The sequence below is a fragment of the Alligator sinensis genome, unplaced genomic scaffold (genome assembly GCF_000455745.1).
Source record: "Alligator sinensis unplaced genomic scaffold, ASM45574v1 scaffold94_1, whole genome shotgun sequence".
NCBI lineage: Eukaryota > Metazoa > Chordata > Crocodylia > Alligatoridae > Alligator > Alligator sinensis.
In genome coordinates this window covers 229769-252702 of record NW_005842073.1, presented here as the reverse complement: position 1 = coordinate 252702, position 22934 = coordinate 229769, and the positions used below count along the sequence as shown (strand labels likewise).

At 39.0% G+C, this 22934-nt stretch overlaps 1 protein-coding gene across 30 annotated transcripts in view; it reads left to right on the top strand.

Annotated features, from left to right (window-relative positions):
* LDB3 (LIM domain binding 3) overlaps positions 1-22934 on the top strand; it is a 217764-nt gene that overhangs the window by 132780 nt on the left and 62050 nt on the right. For 23 of the 30 annotated variants that reach the window (XR_003094036.1, XR_003094038.1, XM_014519974.2 and 20 more), the window contains 4 exons: positions 2845-3048; positions 7350-7364; positions 14825-14994; positions 16433-16469. Coding sequence is in view for 28 of the 30 variants with exons in the window: in XM_014519974.2 (XP_014375460.1) it covers positions 2845-3048; positions 7350-7364; positions 14825-14994; positions 16433-16469 (426 nt within the window). In the remaining 2 variants the exon portion in view is untranslated. Of the gene's footprint in view, positions 1-2844; positions 3049-7349; positions 7365-14824; positions 14995-16432; positions 16470-20356; positions 21326-22934 lie in introns of those variants that run through there. The other 7 variants (XM_025204239.1, XM_025204219.1, XM_025204228.1 and 4 more) reach the window with 4 other exon arrangements.

Genomic DNA, 22934 nt, shown 5'->3' with positions numbered 1-22934 from the left:
ACATTCCAGACTGTTGTCTCATGGCTTTATGCATTACAAGGGTAAAAGAAGACGTTACTATAACAAGGTATGAGAGTGTTTCAAAAAAAAAAAACCTGGGCACAACATGCAGCTTCTTTCTCTTTCTTTTCATGAATTGCTCCATATAAAGCTGTTATCAAAAAGTAGTTTTATTAGGTTAATTGTGTGTTAATGAACAGACATTTAAAGTACTGAAAACATATGTGTAATTGTGCTTTTAATTTATGCTGAATGCATAATGCATCCTTTCCCCCCCTCAAAATGTCTATGCATGTATTACACAGCTCTGATTGTAACATGGCATGTGTCTCTTCCTTCTGCATGCTGCTGTTGATGTTCTTTTTAAAATATTTTGGCATACTGCTCAATTATCTCTCTCCTATTATCCTTCCTACCTAAGGCATCTCACTGAACAAAAGACTGTTTTAAAGCAAAGTTAAATGGAATCCACTGATAGCCAGGGAAGTTTCCAGTCAATTAGTTGATAAGGATCTGTTCAATTTGTAGGAAGAGATTTTTTTTCTGGCTTTTTTATTCCCCCTTGTCTGAGGGTTGGGGTGCATGTTGAATCCATGGGAACAAACTTTGTCCACCATCCTTTGGACCTCGGAAGATGGTGACTCCTAGAAAGCAGGACTTGTTATCAGTGGGCGCGTCTATTCATGCATTAACACACTTTAGTTAATGCACATTAAATCTAGCACCTCCATTATGAGGTACTAGGAAAATACGCACTAAACTGTCTTAATGTGCATTAACTAAAGAGCACAGGGCATTTATTCACATACTTTTTTGTCCCATGGTGCACCGGAGATCCACTGCTTCAGAGCAGATTCGATTAATTGAGTCTGCTCCACATGTGAGCTGATGCGAACTGCGCTGCACTATGTGCAGTTTTATAAGCAGCAAAATGCACATCAGCATGCAGAAAATGGTGGCAGTGTGCTTTTGAACTAAAGCACCTTCTATGCGTTTTAGTTCCAAAGCGTACTGCTGCCATTTTCTCAGTGCTGATGTGCATTTCGCCACTTATACAACTGCAAGTGTCACAGCACTGGGCACTTTTTGAAGCACCCAGCACTGCAGTGCTTGTATGTGTAAAAATGCCCATGGTTTTTAAGTGACAATGTGTGTATTAAACTATTTGAATGTGCATTAGCTAAATAGTACTTTTTTTAGTGACGTGCATTAAAATAGGATAATGCAAATTTAAGCGCACATGTAGATGTGCCTGTTGTTAGCGAATCAGCTGGAACATTTTCCACTCTTTTAACAGTAAGCTTGTCAGGAGGAGTGTTCTGATGTAACCATTTTTCACTGAAAAATCTTGGTTTGTAGAAATCAAAATTTATTGCAGAAATGTTTGGAGTTTGGTGAACTTCTGCTGAAACAAATTTAGTTTCAGCAGACATCAGAAACTTATGCTGGTTTCCTTCTTGCTTACCTTGTGAGTAGCTTATCTTCTGCTTTCAGAGCCCATGATTCTAAGACAGTCTTTCCACATGGACTCTTTTGGTGTTGAGGAGTGTAGGGTATCAGGCTCCCTGTCATGGAGTCAGAAGTCTGTAAGCTTGGGAGACCATGATGCTAGGAGATGTTCTTGGGGGCTAAGCTCCTGGCTCAGCAGGAGGGTATGGGAAAATCTTGACAAAATGGGACAGTTTGAGATGAGACTGTTTTAAGCTGCTCTCTTCGCAGCAGAGAACCTAACAGTCCTGAACCCTCGGATGGCAAAATTGAGATGGGGGCTCCCAGAGTTTTGGACTCTGTTTGAAGCCTAGAATGCTCCTAACCATAAGGTTAGCTAGGGCAGTTAGGAGTACCCAACTCTTCTTTCATTTTTGAAAAATTAAAACATACCTATTTTCTTTTCAAAAAGCAAAATTTTCATCGTTTCTTTTTTTTGTCGATAAGTTATTTGCTTCTAGTTTTGGTTGAACTAGAATGACTCCTTCACACAACCTGTTTTTTTTTCTATGACTGGACATTCTGAATTTCAACCAACGTAAGGTAGCATATAGTGTCTGCAGCACTCAGGGATGCCCCTGTTTTTTTGGCAGGTCTGAGGGGAAAGATAAAGGATATTGTACTAGTGTTTTGTGCAGGTCTCCCACAGGCTAGGTAGAGGCAGTTAGTTAAATGAAGATTTGGAGTATAAAACAGTAGCTTAAGAAAACTAAGTAAATCATAAGAGGTATATCATTATATATCAAATAAGTATGAGAGCCTGGACCTCTGAGTTCCATAACTGGAGAGATTGTGGCTTTGGATGTATCACTTGACCTGTGTAGACAGTTTCTCTACTAAAAAACTTTACCCACAATGGAGGTCACTATAAAGTGTAACTATCCCATGATACATCACTTTTAATTGCCACCTCAACTATTATTTAGGAAATACAGATAGAGTTTAGCTTCAAGATGTGGTGACATTTTTTGGTAACCTTCACAGTTTCTGGACAAAGATTCTATAAGGATTAATTATACAGTGTCTGTGAAGTGTTGGAAGATTAAAAATGTTTATTAGTAAATATCACCATGATTAATTAACCATGTAGAAATTTTATAACCCTCTAAATAGGAGAAATAGGCATCTACATCGATGCATTAAACTTTCTAGAAGTTTAGAAGGCCCCTTTTAATTACGTTACAACATATGTGTTCTGTCTCTGTTCTGGTCTGTATTCAAGCTTTTGGGATGAGATGTCATGAGCACATGCATGTTCCTCCGCTGTTGTTTTATCTTTCACCTATTTTCACCCCTTTGTCTTTTCTTCCCCTTCTCTCTTTTCCCTTTCCAAAATTTACTCTCATATAACCCTAGCACGGAGTATGTGGAACGCTTCAACCCCAATGTCTTGAAGGACTCTGCCCTGTCTACACACAAACCTATTGAGGTGAAAGGCCCAGGTGGCAAGGCTACTATAATTCATGCCCAGTATAATACCCCGATCAGCATGTATTCCCAGGATGCCATCATGGATGCCATTGCAGGCCAGGCACAGGCCCAAGGTGGTGAATTTGCTGGGTAAGGTTATTTCCTTGTATGCATGACATCAAATAGTCGTCCTGTGCATGTACACCATTCCCTTCCCCTGATCCTTTTCTCTGAAGCATTGTATGTACGCAGAAGAATAGAGTTTAGTATTTCTTTCAAAGTTTATGCAGTGCAATTAATGCCTTTAAAACTAAAAGAAGGCAGGCAGTATAGAACTGTAAATTTGTAATTCCCTTTTCAATATTTTTTCTAGAGTTGGGAGCCATAATGCCTAACAGAAATGTCATAAATCCCATAGGGTCATACACGCATACATGTGTGGTTGTATTTATGTGTATATGTATTGTGACTCATGTACATAAATCTACAAGTTTCCCTCGATTTATGCAGGTTCTTTATATGCAAATTTGCTCTTATGCAATGAGCATATTTAGACCCATAATTCATTATATGCAAAGTAAATTCGCTCTTATGCGATCAGAATAGATGAGCCCCTCCCCGCCCTGCCCAAGCACATAAGTCTGTGGGTGGAAGGGAAAGGGCCATAGCCACGCTCACCCCAGCTCCGGCTGCAGCAGCCCCAGGAGTGGCCAGTGCCAGCTGCCTGCAGCCACTGGGCTGCACTGTGCTCCACCTGTCCACCCATGCCTGGGTTCACCCCAGCTCCTGGGCTGTGCTGTGCCATGGTGCAGGCAGCTGGTGTTGGCTACTCCTAGGGCTGCTCCAGCACAGGCTGGGGTGAGTGAGGACAAGTGGAGCCCTGGGTGGCACAGGGCGCAGCACTCGCCCCAGCTGCAGCAGCTGCCTGCACTAGTGCATGGCACAGCCCAGGAGCAGAGGAGAGTGGGGACAGGCAGAGCACGGTGCAGCCCAGCGGCTGCAGGCCGCTGGTGCTGGTAGCTCCTGGGGCTGGGGTGAGTGCTTCTCTGTTCCTTCTGCTTTGCTGCCTTGTGCAGCCCTGGGAGTAGCACTCCTCCCCTGCCCCATTCCTTAGTCCCAGCCTCACTCACTCCCTCCCCACTATGGGAATCTATCCCTATTTGTTGCATTGTAAAGTGAGTTCACTTTTTGTGGATTTGATTTATGCGCCATTCTTCAGGAATGTATGTACAAGATAAATTGAGGGAAACCTGCATATGGTTCTTTCATGATGGCAATAGATGTTTTAAGGAGTGAGATGAACTGCCATCATTAAACAAAATCTGTCAGAAACATGTTTCAAAATACCCTATTATTTAGGTAATTTCCTTATTTAACGTCACATTTTTGCCACCATTCATACTAGGTAATAACTTTACTGCACCAGTCTGTTGAAATATATGGGGCTAATCAGAGAGTTCAGTGTTATAATGTGTGGCACAATTTGGCCATCTGTATATGTTGCCTGAAGCAAAAAACATTGTCATTCCCAGCCTGTCTCACTTAAGTGTAGCCATCCTTGGTTAGAGCTGCCTTGTTCAGTAGCATAAGCACCAGATTTGACCTACTGAAAAACTGTTAGAAACTGCTTAGAGCCATTTATTACCAATGGACTGTCTGTCTCCTCCAGCTGTTATGGATGCAGGTTAAACATGTGGAATGAGAAACACACACTCATCTGAGAAACCGGGAAGCATACAAATCTGAGAGGGAGAGATGTTTCTGGGGTGGGATTACAAAAGTGAGCCATCAAATTATTGTTATAAGGAATTCATTGCTTTATCACTTAAGTGTTTTTGTTTTGTTTTTAAGTAGATATGCTTTCTTTAAGCAACCTCTGCAATTTGGGTTCTGTTCTCAGTTACAAGGGTATATAGCCAGAGTATTTCCATGGACTTGAATGAGGTCTTCTGGTTTTCACCCTGGTATAACTGAGAGCAGATTTTGGGTTTGGGTTTGAATGATATTCACTTTTGACCTCAGAAAAACAGAGGATTACTTAAGCATAAAAGTTGAAGTTATTCAAGTATAATATATATTTTTCTATCACAATGCAAATGAATATCTACTTTGTATGCTTCACCTGTAGGAAAAATATAAATGGGGAGGAGGATATATGGATAGTTATTATTTTTATGATGTGCCCTATAATCTTTTAAGTGTAACTTTTGCATTGTTTTCATAGCGCAACATTCATGGGACGAAGACAGATGTTATGAGCATGTAAAAGTGCAATATATGCATTTATTATTCGTTATTTTTCCATTCTTTTAGAATGGAGCCCTCTCAAGTTATCATCATTTAATTTTAAGTAATACTAATGCTATTTTCTTGAAACCTCTTGTTTAGGATTATTAGAAGCCTGGATATTTCACAGATGAGAAGATATTTAAGTTAAAAATGATCTTTTTGCAGGACTATGTATACCAATAAGAAGTAATAACTTTAGTCTTCTCCACCCTGGTCTAAGTTATATATGGGTGTCTTACCTGTCTCTGTTGTCTTTGGCAATCAGATGGATGTTTCTGTATATGGAAAGCAGGGATAGCAGGATCCTCTATTGTTCTTAATAGGCACATTCGATTTTTTGCAGCACTGTACATTATCATTGCTTTTCTTAATGGTTCTATGGCTTTTTCAGCCCTCAGAAGTTTAATGATGGTGTGCAAAAGGAATATGTAAACAGCCTATCTTGAACAAATCCAGCATAAAGGGACCAAAGGCATATGTTTTATGCAAACATGTTATATAGCTGGATTGAAATCTGGTATCATCTAGGATCTTTAAACTATTTCGGTATCCTCAGCTTTACCTACAGTACTTCATAATTGTGTTTTTCCAATTTTTATTTCTCTTAGTCTCAAGTCTAAAATATTCCAGGAGACGGAAGACCTTTCTTCCCTTAAAATTATTCTTATTCCAGCCTGAAATAAAAATAGGTAACAAGAAAACAACAGCTTATTTTTGTCCTCTAATCATTTGGAATTCCAGCTTCAGCTACCTGAAACTGAAGGTCAGCTGACAGCTGGGATTCTGAAATTGCCCTAGAGAATGACCCAATTTCATAGACCTGCTCTTGTAAGAGGCATAGATGAACAGTGTCTGAGCTCAGGTTGGTGTGTACATGTCTTTTCAGGGACTTCTACATCAAAGCCTTTTGTTGCAAATAGAAATTATGCATTCTGGGTCACAGCCCAGGATGTTTGCTATTTTCCTTTCTTTACATAGACTTTTTTGCTGCTTTTAGGGCATACAAGTATAATTGCATGGTGTTTACTGGTTTAAGAAATGTTGTCTGTAGATAAGACCCAAAACTAGCTGTAAATTGCCAGTATCCATTCAACTATCTTTTGAGTCGTTACCATTCAACTATCTTTTGAGTCGTTACCCTCAAAGGTATATAGATGCAAAACTCCCACTGGAGTCAAGGCTTTGCTCTTTAATATAAGGGACATGGTCGTCTAAAAGAAACTTCAAAAGCTTATTCTTCCTAGGCCAGAGTTGGCAGTCCTCAATCAGGCACTGTTTGTGCTCTGGGCAATTTCAGGTTTCGCCTAAGGAGGACTGATGAGATCTGATGTTCAAGAACAACTTTCCTTAATAACATATATTGTACCTGTCAGTATGTATCTTCAGAATTATTTAAGCAAATATTTTCACAATAGCAGTCTAACTCTAAGAAGCATCACATGGATTTAATGAATAAAAAATATGCCTTTAAAAGGGTATGCTATAAGTTATTGAATAATACACTTTTCTGAAACCCGATTCCTCTCTCTCACTGAAATAAATGAAGAATTAACCCCCTTGATCCCCACTGAGTCAGTAGATCATACCAGTGTGAAACAATGTTAAGTGGCAGATGAATTGGAGCCTGACTTTTTCCTATACAGCAAAACTTGTGGATGAATGATGTGGACCAAACAAATTAAGGCTGTAATCTGTTTATTTCTCCCACTGAAGTAAATGGACTTTTGCAAGGTCACCAGTCTGCCTTGATTGCAGGATCAGGGATTTGCTCTTGACAAACTATTTGATTTTCTTTCAAGCTTCCCCAAGTATAATCAGATCTATGAAATAACTCCTCTGGTTTTATAAGAGCTATGTGCAGCCCTATGCCTTTCTTAGAATACATTTTTCTGTGTAGAATAGAAAACTTTAATCTTGTCTTGAAATTATAGGAGCAAACATGCTATACTTTTAACAAACAGAAGGATTATTCAAAATGCTAATGTTGTATGTATTTACTTATGCTACCTTTTATTGATCATTTCTCTCTTCTTTTTTCTTTTATTCATTCCCTTTTCACTAATTTCTGATACTAACATTACTCTTTTGCGTGCATCACGACTCTCGCTAATGATGGATCCTACACAATACCTTTTGTTGCATTTTGACCATATGACTCTCAGTGAATCTCCATTGGCGTAAGTAGATCCATATTTCTAACTGGCAGAGTACAGAAGGGCAGTGCATGTGTGTACTCTAAAGGGGTTCACTTTTTTCATAGATATATGGAGGCATTTTATTATATATTAGCCCTTTTAACAAACTGATGTAAAGTCATATAATACAAATTGTAACACATGCCCAGGATTGTACCATTTAACTGTTGAGCATGTGGAATCTCTCATTTAATAGATGGCGCACACACAGGATCTATCTGGTGCAGTTCAAAGCAAACATCTACTGCAATGTATCAGAGCACCAGTCCATTTTGTCCTGCCTGCTGAAGAGCCCAGCACTTGATGCTTCAAAGGGAGGAAAAATTGCTCCTTCCAGAAATCCCAGATAAGATGAGAGAACGTCCATTAAGTAAAGATGGAGTTGAGAACATTATGAATTTTGTAATGGGGGAAAATCTGCACTATTGACACACTTTTTTTCTTAGAGGATGGGAAAATTGAGTAGTAGTAAAGGCCTACATCTCTCTCACCCACAAACACAAGTATGTGCCTTTAACTGCATAAATGACAAACTGACATAAATGCAATTAAATGAGAGCTGAGAATCAGCTCTTGGTGTATTGTATAAAATACATGGCCTCACTCCACTGATTTCTTTGGTGCTACCAGCCACAGTTCTTTTCATACATAGGGTTTTTTCCCATTTTGCATCTTACACTTCAAAGGGTGTTTAGAAATGAAATAATAATTTATATTTATCTTTGTGGATTAGATAGGTATCTCTAGTGAGCCATTATTCCTTGGTAGATATGTCCAAGACTACAGTCTCCCTTTGACCTTAAATAAAAAGCTGCTGTGGAAGCTTTGCTACATGAACTAATGTACAGCCATTAGCTTGCCTTTTGAAGAGTGACTCACAAGCCCAGCAACTGAGTGAGCTGGGCTTCATCCAGCAGAGTAGTGCTTCTATCATGATGAGTTGTCAGATCCAGATAGCTCTGTAAATAAGCAATGCTCAGAACTCCAGCCTGCTTGCACACCTTTTTCGAGCTTCGTAGTTTTTTACTTCATGATTGTCCATTTCCCCTAGTAGATTAAGTATGTGCTTTTAATAGTTCTTTTATATTTAGACATGAAAGCAAACTTCATACTATTCTCTCTGATCAGACTGTCTTTAAAATAAAGGCTTGACCATCAATTAGACTATATTTGTTTGTTAATACCATTGGCTTTAGTCTTTAACGCATTGCTTTTGCTTCCTGTAATGTGCTGACTATTCTGAAGTCCAGTTTACAGTGAAAGCTGAGGATATTAGTTTGCTGATTCAGGTCTGAAATAAGCATTTTTTCTGCTAAATGTAAAAATAACTATAGGAACAGTAATCCTAAATAGTGGAACAAATTCTGAATGAGCCTAACTCCTTTAGTCTTAATTCTCCACAAAGAATTCAGCTCCACACTTTTAAACTCCTCTTTGGCATAGGATTAAATAAAAGGATGAGGAATGGTATGCTATATTGTCGGTGGGTTCAAATTCCAAATATGAAGGGTGTGGTTTCCGTTTGAGAGAGAATTCCAATGATGCTCAGGCCCTGGAACACTGTTTAGGCTTCTATAGCAATGAAGGAAGAATACTACCATATTTTTTTTCATTGGGACTGTTTCTGGTCTTATTATTCGAAATCAGTGGCATCAAAGATTATATGAAAAAGGTCATGTTGTTGAGTGTAACTATACTACATTGTCAAGGAAAGCATTCCAGCAGTTGCTTACATTGGAATTATTAAAACCTCATGCCAGAACTTAAAAAGGTAGCAAAGTTGTAATGCCCCATCTTTACAGTGCTCTTGTTCTTCTTTACGCTCATGTTGCTGTTTTTTAACTTATACTAAGAACCAAGAGTTGATCTTTATGAGAACACATATGTGTTTCATGTGCATTTCAGCAGAACCTCTTTCAAAAGTCATTAAAGGAATGTTGGCCAAATTTACTTCTTATATAATTACACACAAATCCAGTGACATCTGAGTCACTCATAGTGTAACACCTAACACTAACAAGGGACTTAACCTTCTTGGTTAAAGTGAAAAAATGAATTAATCAACCTATTGAAACCCTAGCTTTTTACAGCAAATGAAAGTGGTTGATACTTTACAATTGCTCACAAAATATTGTTCATTTCAATAACTCTTTTGTTAATAATTGAAATCCAGGTGCCATCTGTTCAATAGTCATAAAGATGCACTATCCTACTTCATAGTTATTCAGCTAGATTTTTTTAAAATCAGGAATCAAATTGGGAGCCTCTTCCTAAGTTTTTATTCAGGCATTAGTTACCTGAGTAAGGGTTAAATTAAACTCAAGTAAAGACTTTAGTTAGGTAGTCTATATGTTTACTATAGCTGATAATGAAGTGGAAGTAACAATCATCTCATTCTTTATTTAAAGAGGTTTAAACTGTTTATAGAGCCTATTTTGATACAAATCAAATGTGATATGAACGTAATACACACAAAAGTATTATTTTCTTTTAAAGTCTAATAAAATACACAAAGATGCAATGTGCAAACCCTGAAGAGCATTTAACCACTTGGGTAGAATTGTTTTTCAGTGGTGTGCCTTTTTCAGTAGTATGTGCGCACACACAGAAAATAACTTGAAAATAAGGGAAAGGTGTAGTAGTCACTGCTTAGCTCTCACTATCTCCATTATCAGGTTTTCTGGAAGAGTCAAGTTTCTCATCTAAGTTTATGGAATGACATCACCAGTAGTACTTCATATTTTACACTGCCATTCTAAATGACTGGCTCATATATCCCCTTTGTTGTTTGTGGTATAATTATGTTTCAAAAATGATAATGACATATTACATTAAAAACCAGAGTTGGAACTATTCCAGTACATTTATGCTCAGCTATATAACATAATTTGATGTAGTCAAGTACTTCTCTCCACAAGGAAAGGTTAATACCAGACTCCATTTCCTGTTTTGATTGTCTACTGTAAAAATATTACTGTGCCATGATACATGTTGCCAATCTGGAATCCCTGACCCAGTCTCTACAGCTGGACAACCACATCTGAGCTAATGGGAGTTTCTGTATTTACAGTTCAATTAAGCTTTTTGTAAATCAGTTATAAGAACAAAGCAGCTTAGCTTGAGTATTCAGCCTAATGAACCGGGCTGTCTGTCCATGACCCAAATGCCAATGTTGTCACAATAGTACATTTCTGATAGTTGATGTACCATCTACCTACTGGACTTACTACCCACTATCCATCACTTGACAGCTGTGAAATTTACCATCAGACAGAGCAGTGTTTTAAGCTCCAGTGGGACTGGGGATAGGAAGTTAATCAACTGTTAGCCAGCAGTAGGTAGTTAATCATCCAGTGCAGTAAAAAAGGCAAGAGATGTTGCTTGTGAAGACAATAAAGAAATGAACACATAAAATACAGTTGAAAACATGAAAATTGTGAAACCTGTTGGGAAGCCTTCACAAGATCCTTTTCAAAGATTCAGAGAAGTTTGTTTATTGTTTTGGATTTCATGCTAGAAATATAGTAAACTTTAGGTAATTCACCTGTGAGTTACTTTGCCTTTTTGGTTTAATTTGTCACTGATTTGAATTCCTAGATAGAAACTCTTACCTTTCTTCCCTCCCTCAATTATGATCTCCTGATAATTGGTCAGCACTGGATAATTTGTAAATACTTAAAGTAGTGAATTAACCAAATTTCATTATAAAGAATAGTTTGATTGGAGAGCTGTGGCAACTGAATGGTCCTAATAACACTCTAATTTCTATTAACATTACAAAATGTCTTTATTATCCCTTATACTTAAGCTGTTTCTATTTTAAGGCAATGTAAGGCTGGGTTCTGCTGTGCCATGATGTCACGGGATGGGGTCCTCAAGGATGGCTGTGTTACCCCTAGGCCCCTTCAACAGTGCTAATTCGGCCTGCTGGGCACCCTCTATTCTCGCCCACGATGTCTTGATGTAATTGTACTGAGTAGGGAGGCTGCCTTTAAGTCTACTTGGGCATGGTCCTGATGGACTTCCCTGAACCCCTTGTGGGTCCCATTGCAAAATAGGTGTCCTGGGACACCCCAGCCTCATCGGCTATATGTGTGGCTCCAACCGCCCCTTTGCTATGCCTCAAGCCTCGCAGATGGCATCAACGTTGTCCTGTCTAGGCCTTGCTGTGATTTGGCTCTCTTGTCCTCTCCCCGCAGCCCTGTCACTGCACCCCACTGGTGCCTGGGCTCTCCGCAGCCCTATCGCTGCGCCCCACTGGCACCTGAGTCCCCACACTGTAGTGGGCCCCCAATGAGGCCACCTCCTTCCCCAATAGCCTCTCCCAAACCACCGGTATTATAAACAGCAAACAAACATAAGCCTCTGGACTATAACATAATACAAAAGACCAGGGTGTGCTCTGCCCCTTTAAAAGCATCAAACTTCATCCCCGGCACTAAGTGTCTAGTAGGAAAGGGTACCTGCAGAGCTCATGGAGCCCCACTAGCCCTAGGTGCAGCGCATCAGGCAGTTGCTGCATCACTGGGCACTTCCTCCCTGGAGGCTCCTTTCTCTCTGGCTACTAGCAGGGAACTGCCTGCATGTCCTCAGCCCTGGGGGTTATATATATGCCAGGCCCTGCCCCTTCTGGTCAGCTGACCGGCTGGCAGGTGTGGGCCAACTATCACATGCTGGTTGCCCTGGTAACCAGCAGCTGGGGCTCTCTCCCTAGCAGTTTCAGCCCTTAAAGGAGCAGGACACCCTAGTGCCCTGTGACACATGACTGGAAGGGAAATTATACTTTCCTATACCAGTCAGGCCTACTATCATGTAGGTTGAGGGAAGGTGATGCTGTCCCTGTCTTCTGTCAGGATTCCCTTCAGAGCTTCGGTGAGGGAGGGATGTAGTTTACAACAGGACCATTTCCCTTTTTAGTCTTCCTCTATACTTCCATAACTCTCAGTTTTTCAAGATTATAAAGAATGATGCTGTAGAAAAACTGTTAAGCTAGACAGAAGAAAAGGAAGAAGCAGGGTGGGGGAATAGGGGAGGAAGGGGAGAGAGAGCATCACTGAATCTTCCTGATAACAGATTTTGCCATGTCATTTTTTGCAGGACTTACACAGAAAGACACCCTCCATTGACTACTTTATTTGCCCATTGTGTTATGATGTTCAGGGAAATAAGAAATTTAAGTTGTATCCTGTCAGATTCTCAGGAAAGCAAAAAGTGTGGTTCAAGTACAAATACCCCCATTGGAAAGCAGTCTAAAGGACATGATGTGCAATAGGGGTGTGCAGAGTAGGCCCTATTTGATTTGAATTTGGCCTTAATCAGGGACAGTGATTTGGTTCATTGATTTGGATCACTGTCCCTGATTCGATTCAGCCAAATCCACATCCACATGATGCTGCTTCGGAGAATCGGCAATTTGGACATAGACACAGCTTTAAAAGTTTTTTTCTACATACCTTGAGGTAGCACAGGTTGTGATTGCTGCAATGCTGGGGTACATGGAGGGTCCCACAGAAGTATAGGGGGCCCCCCCAGCGCACTCCCCAGTGGACCCAGAAGTGGACCAGAAATGCTTCTGGTCCACTTCCAGGTCTGCTGCTGAGCACACTGAGGAGCCCCCCATGCTTCTGTGGGACCCTCCATGTACCCCAGCATTGCAGCAATCACAACCTGTGCTACCTCAAGGTATGTAGAAAAAAACTTTTAAAGCTGTGTCTATGGCCGAATCTCGAAATCTTTCAGAATCTCTCCAAATTGATTTGGAGGGTTCCAATTCAATTAGGAGAGATTAAAGGGTCGTCTGATTTAATTCTGCCGTATTGAATCGGGGACCGAAGCTTCATACAGCCCTAATGTGTAATATACAAGTGTTTCACAGGTGCCAGAAATTGAAATAGGGATTAATGGAATACTTTAGTACATGCAGTGTATCCAGGCCCCTTGTAAAACATTTCACTATTGTATTAGCAGATTCAGATCCATTGTCATGGCTCATATTATGCAAGGCTAAAGCAGGGATGCCTGTCAATAGTAGATAGCTGATGCCCTGGGCACTAGGAATTGGCATTATTTTTCAGTATGATAAATGTCATTATTCTTCACAAGATATCAGATAAATAGGGACCTGCTGAATTCAGGGTGGCTGCCCCCCAATTTCATATGCTGAGCACAGTGCTAGCCTGGATACCCACCATTTTCACAGTGAAGCATGCTGCCCCCCCTCACAAACAGACCTCTGATTGGCCCAGGGGCCCCAGAATTCCTGCTCCACCCTGGAGATTGACAGATGACCATCTCCAGGCCCTTTGATCAGTTAGAAGTCTGGGGGGCTGAGGGGGTGCCGCACCCCTATGAAAATCTCCACTCTCCCTTCCTTCCCCCATGCTTCAGGATGCCAGGGCTTTCTGCCCTTTTCTATTTTTGCAGCAGCCTCTTCCCTGCCCCTCCCTCCACAACTTGTTGCCAATTTCATGCCTTTTCACAGTCCCCATACTTTTCCCTGACTGACCAAATCCACAGTTTTTGTGAAAATCATGAATTTAGTAGGTCCCTTCATATAAATGCTATTTTGGCTTTTTCTTGATTCCTTTCAGTCTGTAAGACTATGGGGCCTTGGGGTTGTTGTTTTTTTAAATTATTTTTTATAGGTCTTATCTGCAGGATGGTATCTTTCCATATAGGAAGTTTGAGCCTCATTTTGAGAGGCAAGTTTTATAATAAGTGGCTTCTCTGATTCCCTGTACTTTACACCAGGGAGCTCACTGAACCATATAGCTGTTAATATTTAAAATAGCCATTTCTCAGTTTTCATGAAGTTGAGCATGGTGCTTGCAATGCTCTGTGGCATAGCACATTAAAAAAGTTCCAATAAATCATTCACTTCAAAAATAGATCTTGCATTTAGAGGAGCCATGGAGCCAAGTTATTACATGACTGCACACATCATCATCAGTGTTATGTGTCTGCTGCTCTGTTAATATTTAATTTTAACTGTGCACTATGCAAAAGCTATGCTCTTATGGAAAAAAAGCTATTAAATTACTGTGTCTGCTTCCAGTTTGCATCATAAATCAAATAAGAGCTTAACTCAATTGCTGTTATGTGGTGTCATGAACATTTGTTGGTGGGTGCATTTGTAGTTGTGTGCTCAATATAACTTTGTTGTTGCATTGGCTTAGGGATCATGGACAGACTACTATATCCATTGACCAAAAGGCACACATGCTGGTTTGAAGAAAAATAATGATTTTTCAGACAGTGTAAGCTAGAATATTCTTTACTCCCATATTTTTTGATCTACTATAGGTTATTTGTTATTCGGAAAAATGGAGGTATGGGATTTTTCTGCTGCTCATTTTTGAAGAAAAACCATAAGATGATGGTGGGGAGAAGTGGGGTCAACCCAGCAAGTGCTGTTTTATAATGCATGTCTCTCTATATTGCAGTACACTTCCTGTTAAAGATCCTCATGTAGACAGTGCTTCTCCAGTGTATCAGGCTGTGCTTAAAACTCAGAACAAGCCTGAAGAAGAGCTTGAAGACTGGAGTCGCCGTTCTGCGAATCTGCAGTCAAAGTCTTTCCGCATCCTTGCCCAGATGACAGGAACGGAGTACAGTAAGTCAAGCAGCAATTAAAACAAACTTGGATTTCAAATTTATGCCTATTGACTTCCATAGTTGACCCCCTTCCTACAGTGATCATCTCCAATACGACCTAATATCACAGGAGCCTGAATCTTAGTCCAAGGGGATGCTAAGAAACATAAATGCTATGTATCATGTTCCTTTGTATAAGGCAAATCCTTTGAGCACCCCTGGGTCCTATTCAGATTCTGTTATAATAAGGACTAATACATTCAACACAGCCCTACAGCATAATTAGCGAAATGGCCCAGGTCTCAGGGAAATAAACTAATGAGCTGCTGATTCACTTAGAGGGACAAAAAATTTAGCATCAGTTACATTATGATCCTACATGATGAGCTGAAACCAGGACAGCCTGAAACTTCAGGTTTAATGTACATATGATTTTCAAGCAGCCCTATTACCTAGATAATATCCTACATAAGACTCTGCCCCTATCATTGGCACAAAAGGTTCCATGTTTGCTGTCCATGGAATTCTTTTGTCTGATCATCAGGTACTCATTCCATATCTTACTCCTGATTTAGATAGCTTAGAGTTTGGGGAAGTCGATTACTATTTTTATCCTGTAATTGGGAGGCAGGCACCATTTCCCCAGTGTTTTCTCTTCATTTTCTCTGCATGAGAAGAGAGCATCCAATTACTTCCTTATGGTTCATCTTCCATGATTCTAACAGGCTGTGGATTGGCTACTAAAAGATGACTGCAAAAGTAGTTTAACTGCAGTTTCCCTTCTACTACCTGACTCAGTGCATCTACACATGCTATTAATGCAAAGCCGTAAACTCTGGTGCATGTCACGCCAGAGTTTATTGCTCCCAGGCACTGCATTTTCATGTGTGCCCAGAACCGCAGCACATTGAGCTAGGTCAGAGTAGCCCCAGCTGTCAGGGGGCTTGTGAGGTCAGGCTGGTAGCCCAGAGCTGCTCTGACCTAGGTCAGGGTGCTGCAGAGGGGTTGGCTGTGGCATGAGGGTGCTTCAGTGCAGGACTAGCCAGCAGGCAGCCCCCACACTGAAGCACCCTTGTGCCCCAGCCAGCCTTGTCATTGTTTACACATGCACTGCTGCATAGTAAAGAACTCTGCAGCAGGATATTACTTGTATTTACAAGTACTAACTTGCAGCAGAGTTAATTAGTTTCCTGTGGCCTAATAGGACTGCACATGTAGACACGGAGACTTTACTGCGGAGCTAATTAGGCAGCTCCGTAGTAAATGTCTCATGTCTGTCCACTGACACTGATACTAAATGCCACTGATTACATAATGCATTGCTGCGAGGCTTCCATGTGTATCTCCTTAAATGAAATTTACAGTGATATTTTTGGTTAACCTGCTATTGAACTAAACAGTAGCACTGAGTAGCACAGAGGAGTTTTTTGTTAAATAAATCATTTTCTCCTCTGCAGTGCAAGACCCAGATGAAGAAGCCCTGAGGAAATCAAGGTAGGCAACTAGCAGATGGCACAATAGCCATCTTCTTACTGATAACTTGTCCTAATGCTCTTAAATGGCATTAATATGAAAATACACCACTTTGATTTTTTTCCTTAAATATTCTAACACTTTTACTCAAAAATCACTAAAATGTTTGCAAGAAGCACTAAATTGAAAGGGTAACGAAGTGGCAAATAGGATAGAGAGCAAATTTTTTGAGGCATGTACTCAGTCATGCAAGCTCTTTACACACAGACTTCAACCGGCGAGCTTTGTAGAATGGGTTCACAGGTCTTATGTGATTTCATTAAATTCTGTAACTGGATGAAAATATATTTTGTTGTGGTAGTGTTGAAATTTAATGAGCAATTTATTTGGATGACCCTGTGATTGGCACTTGATTCAGGTGAAATGATACAGTAAAGGAGTTGTTTCTGATGGTATAATGGAATCATTATCACCATAGTATGTTTTAATACAAAACAAAACAAAATTGGGTACTTTTCTTAGATAATGCACAGTATGAGGGTACAGGACTGCTTTTGCTACTGGAGAAATGTGTGTGTCCATTTTCAGCTGTTCTACCAATAAGGCTGAACATATTTGTGTTATTAGGGATGGTTATGATAATCTGGTCTTTGTTTATTACATAACAAAGTTAATAGCTTTTACTTAGAGATTCCCAAAACTAGTTCAATAACTTTTGGTTAAAGTAGGCTTTCAGCCTTCATACATTCTATTAACATACCTGAGCTTGTGTTAGATATTCTAAGCAGCTTGCTGGGTTTGTGATATGCCCAGTATCTAGCCCACTCCATTTAAATTTTGCTACAATAAAATGACTTTTGTGCTGGTTTTGAACTTTGGACCCCTGTATGCTTCAGGGTAGGTTATGTACATGAGTTTGTAATTTACAGTTCAAATCCAACCAGTAATATTCTCACACTTGGTATGTTTGCCATCTATTTTCCACTGTAATTCACGACAGGTGCACATATAAATGCCTGCACATCAGTTATACCCCCCACCTCCCGGGAACTAATTCTGTCCTCAGATGTGGAAATACAATTGCCACTGATTTTATTGTGCATTGTATTCTAAATGCAACAAGCACGTAACTGAGTTCTCTTAATTTACAGTGAAACTTAAAGCACATCCTGTTTGTCAAGCAAACAGCAGGTATAAAAAGGACTTTCATTAGGACCAAATCTACTTGTGGATGAGATGCCTGATTCCCATGCATGACTGTAGGGGTTAGAATTTTGCCCTTACAAAGATGTTCCATAAATAGAAGATGCCTTAGAAAAGGCTTGATGCTGAAAATAAAACATGGTATCAGAAATATTTTAAAATAACAACATGTCAATAATATATAAGCATATGTACTATAAATTGCATATTTTATTTGATGTAATTTAAAGTACATGATGATATCCCTTGTGTACTGTGTGTTGTCAGCCTTGTGCACTGCACTTTTGATGTATCCTTATGTGTTATATTTTATAAGGAAACATTAATGACACTGAATATTCTCAATTACTGGTGAATATTAGTCAAATAAAGAGCGCTTTCATGTTTCATTTATTAAAAATGCTGAAGGGAATGTAAACTGGGAAGTTACAAATTTGCTTGATACTGTCTTAGGGCCCTGTTCTCTGCTCTGGTTACTGATACAAAAGTTGTACCAAACCTGGCTTTGGCAGGGGTGGAAAGAGGAAATGCAATTTGTAGACTACATGCATTTAATTCTGCCTTCTCACCCCCAGTCCAGCAAAAGAAACCCTTCCACAGTGTCCTAATTATAAAAAACTTGGAAGTAGGGATAGGGCATTAACCAAGCCCTGTCCTAGCTTGCAGCAGTATAAATTACTACTGATAGTCAGTAACTGTCACTTTTTACCCCTAGCCCTAAGGTGAAACCATGGGTGGGTTCTTAGGGAAAATCAAGGGCACTGGGACCTTCCGGATCTCTGGGTCCAACATAGCTAGTCTCATACTGTTTTGGCAAGTCTTGCCTTGCGCACTTCCCCTGAGTCCATTGTTTTGGACTCTTTACCAGATTGCCCTACTCCATCCCTGGCTAAAGAATTCCATATATTTTCTGTAAGTTGAAGTAACAGAATTCTCTTATAACAGAAACTTTTGCACCAGAATTATTTAATTAATTGCTCCCTTATTCCTTGTGCTTTCCTTCTCTTCTCTTTATTTCAACTCTGTTTAATATGGACAATAATCCAGCTTGAGCTCTAATATCTGTGGAATTCTTTTAAACACCTTCACAGAAGGAAAAAAAAACAAGTAATTGTCCTTGCTGGGGACTCTGGTAAATGGTAGTATTTGTTTCTGGAGTTTCATTCCTATCTTCACACTCACTAACATATACTCTAAAAAGAGCCCATAGTGTGCAGGAATTTTCTGGGGGTGGTAACTTCACTTAATGTGTTAGGTGGCATTCTCTCTTGCTTAAATTACTCCAACTGCCAAGGTACCTGTAGGCCCTGTAAGGAATTTTTTTATCTAAGGTTACTACTTGCTTTGGAAACTTTCCCTTGCATTGGGATTTTTATGTATTTTTTTCTTGAAAATCTTGTTTAGTAGTTTGTCTACTTCCAGTCAAACAGAAGTCTCTTGACTTAATACCCTTCTCCATGTGTAGATGGAAGGGTAGATCCTCAAAGCACAGAGAGATTTCCTAAACTTCATGGCTATCCTTAAATACAGCTGAGGCAGCCCAGCTTGCAGTTGCAACATCCCACCTAGCAATATTCTGAATCTTTTAATTTTTGATAAACATGCAAGGGAATATAAGAAGTCAGATATCAAAATAATCCCTTAGCTATGTTATTTGTATCACCTTAAGCAATTAGAACCTGAAGAATTTGAAATATTGTTTGTCGCCATTCATGCTGTTTGTTTGTGCTTTGTTCTGTCTGGAGAGTGGAATTATCATGGTCTGCTATCTTCTGTTTGTCCAGCCATTTTTACTTTTTTGGTTCTCTTGCACTAACACAGTTATGTTGTGTTCCAGCACCACAGGAGAAATTAACTTGTTTGCAGTAAATCAAACATGTGCACAGATAATGTGAACATTTCATACGTTTCTCTTCCTTCATCTTTCCTCCCTTCTCCTTATCTCCCTATTTCCTTTAAAATCTAAAATAAAATCCCAGATCATAACTACAGGATAATATCCAGAAAATGTCCAGTCCTGAAGGAACCCAGACTGTGAGGGGTTGAATACCATCATCTCATGTTGAAATTAAAGTGTGTCGGGAACACTTACAAATTGGAAGGAGGGGATAAACACAACCTAGAATTGTATCCCTGAAAATACTGTTTTTTAATCTCAATTGACTAGAGATATTTCTTTAATGGTCAACATTTGCAGGATTTTCAGGCCCTCATTACTCAATCTCTGATGACAGTGGAATGGGCATAAAGAAGAGTTGCTCAAATTTGAGGTTGATTGTCCTTATGAGTCAAGAGGTAGATTGACCTAGATATTACAGGATTGAAAATATTTCCAGTGATTATGCTCTTGTACAGAACTGAATTTCTCTTCCTGCTCAGATGGAAAAATAGCTGCAAAGCTGATGGCAGGAAAGCAGTGAGATTATGCTCAAAGTTTCTAGCAAAAGCAGCCCTGTCAAATGAACTCCAAATGCGGGAATACAAATTTGTGTTTAAATCACACCTCAAAAGCACAAAAAACAAAAGCTTTCCATGCCTGTGCTGGACATGCCCAGCCTACTTTTCACTGATTTGGGCAGTAACATAAATCCAAATAAATTGCCATTGCCCTAGTTTTAAGGCAGGGAAGTGATGGCCACATTCCCTAACCCCTTTCTTTCTTCCTCCTTTCTCTCTCTTTCTCTCTCTCTTTCTCCATGCCACAGGGAAAGGTTTGAAACGGAACGTAACAGCCCACGCTTTGCCAAATTGCGCAACTGGCATCACGGCCTGTCGGCGCAAATCCTTAATGTTAAAAGTTAAAAGCCCACATGTAACAAACACAAGTGCAAGACATAATTACACTAAGAAATTAACTGCTGTTCTGAGTTAGAGTCTAGAAGTATCGTATATAAAGTAAAGACCTAACAGAGGTTTTTCTCTGTGTGCCTGTCTTTGATTGTTTTCTGTTGCTAGCCTAGTATCTCTCCACTGTCAAAAAAAGTAAAAATAAAAATAAAAGCAAGCCAGCCCTTTTAATCTTCTTCATTGTACGGTGTATTTCTTTTGCCATTTGCTAAGTGAACTATAACTTTAAAACATTGATGAAGGAAAGGCATAGGTGTTTTACTTTCTTGCCATAAATAAAAAAGGAAATGGGACAAAGGTCATTTTCAGACTGTTTAGAAAGTGGAGAAATTATATTTTTCCGTAGGGTATTGTTACTGTAAAGAAAATTAAGTTGAAGGTAGAGGATTACAAAGGAAACTTATTGAGCCTAGCTTAAAAGTTTGCTAAATAAATAATCTTTTTAGTTTGCCTGGTTAAATATGGGTTTTTTTTCAGATAAGATGCTACACATGATAAATGTATTTTTCTTGAATGTGCTCTATTATTAAACTCATCTCTGAAAACACTGCTTAAAGCTTTCCAGTTGAACCTAGAATTTGTTTTGAGAGAGAGGTGGAAAGTGGTATCTCAGGACCTGTGAAGGAAAGGGGACATATTTTCTTAGAGGTGACTTAGGAGTATGAATAATATATGAGATACAATCATGTACTGAGGCTTTTAAAAACATGTTGTAAGGTTTAGGCAAACTGTTGCCCATTCTGTATTGCTTTTGCTTTTGTTCCCATACTTTTTCTGTATATAGCAGCATGCTGTATCTGAAATAAAAGGATTTTTTAAAACTAAAATAATGATGTGACTGTTTTACAAAAGAACTTTAGTCTGAGGGGCAAAAATGCCTTAAAATATCAGAAAGAGAGTGTGTTGTCAATTGGCCTTTGCTGTTAACCTTTATTCCTACCTGTCCTCAAAAGGGTCTGAATTTGAAGGCGGATGTAGTTTTAAAAAGAAAAGAATAGAATACAAAAAATAAAGGACAAGAAGCAAAGCGAGCACGACATCCTTTATGAATTTTCTAGGGGGAGGCATAAATGCAATTTCACACTCTTTGATAAGCTGAATTTTCTGATGGTGTACTGTTCATATGTGCTCAATATAATGGTATTGTAGCCATTGCTAGTGTTTAGAACGGGGTACTCTTTTTTCCTCAGGTAACTTGGAAACATCACAATGATACTTTTGTTTTAAAATATCAGGCAAGTCAATCACACAAATCCAAAAATACTGCTGTTTTTGAGGACTCTACCATGTTCTCATGATCATCGGATCAATTAAAAAAAATGTAATTAATTAAAAATTTGTGGTGGTAGTATTGTAACAATTTGCAGTGTGAATCATCAGCATGAATTGAAGCAAGGAGCTTTAGTACTAAATCACAGGTGTCTGCCATTAGAACTATTGGTTAAATTTGTGAGGTCCCTGTCCAACATCTGTTCACTTCTGCAAGCTTTGGATCAAGCCCTTAGCTGATAGCATTAGTTGTAGGCTAAATACTAGATCATTGTATTAAAATAAAATTCTGTTTCTTTCTTTCTTTTTTTTTTTTTTTTGCTAGTTCCCACCCTCTGTTGGTAGTAGTCTACAACATTCAGTAAAACTTCCTTCCTGTCTTCCATGTTGCAGAACCTTATGTAACCTTGCATAAGGTTACACCATGGAAGTATGTTTTAAAAAATCTAGTTCAAAAACCCTTAGGAAAAGTATTTAAGAAAATATGGGCAGCAGCTTGTTTAAATATTCAGTACTTCTCTTTTTATGTACTCATCATGAAAATCCACTTAAGAAGCTTTGCATCTATGCATAATACAAATATCTGTTAATAATTTTTATTTATGTGAATGCAAAATACCAGATTCTGATCTCATTAATACCTATATAAATCCAGAGAAATTGCACTAAACACAGGACAGATATTCTGGATTATTCAGGTGTCATTCCAATATGAATCTTGTTCAAAATAAATGAAATTCTGTTAATATTTATGTAGGCTTTAAAACATCAGTAGTGTGTTTCATGTAGCTTGTTTTTATTGGCAAATGTTTCTAGGCAAAAATATTTCATGTCTAGTTTAAAGTCAAAATAAATTTCTGGATGATCAACACACAAGGTAGTATTTTAATATGAATAGATATTTTATATGCTTAATTCTTAACAATCAAAACACTGGTATATTTGTTTTAGTAAGTACTGGTGTATGTCACTAATAATGAAAGATAATGCACAGCTTTTATCTGAGCGCTTTAGAACTAAATTAATATATATTGTGCCTTCAGTAGTCAGAAAACACAGGCTGCCAGATTTGCAATGTAGTACAAAAGTAACTTAATATGCAGTTATTCACCTTTATCTTCTTAAGTGGACATATGAACTGTGTAATTATCAATGCCAGATTCAAAG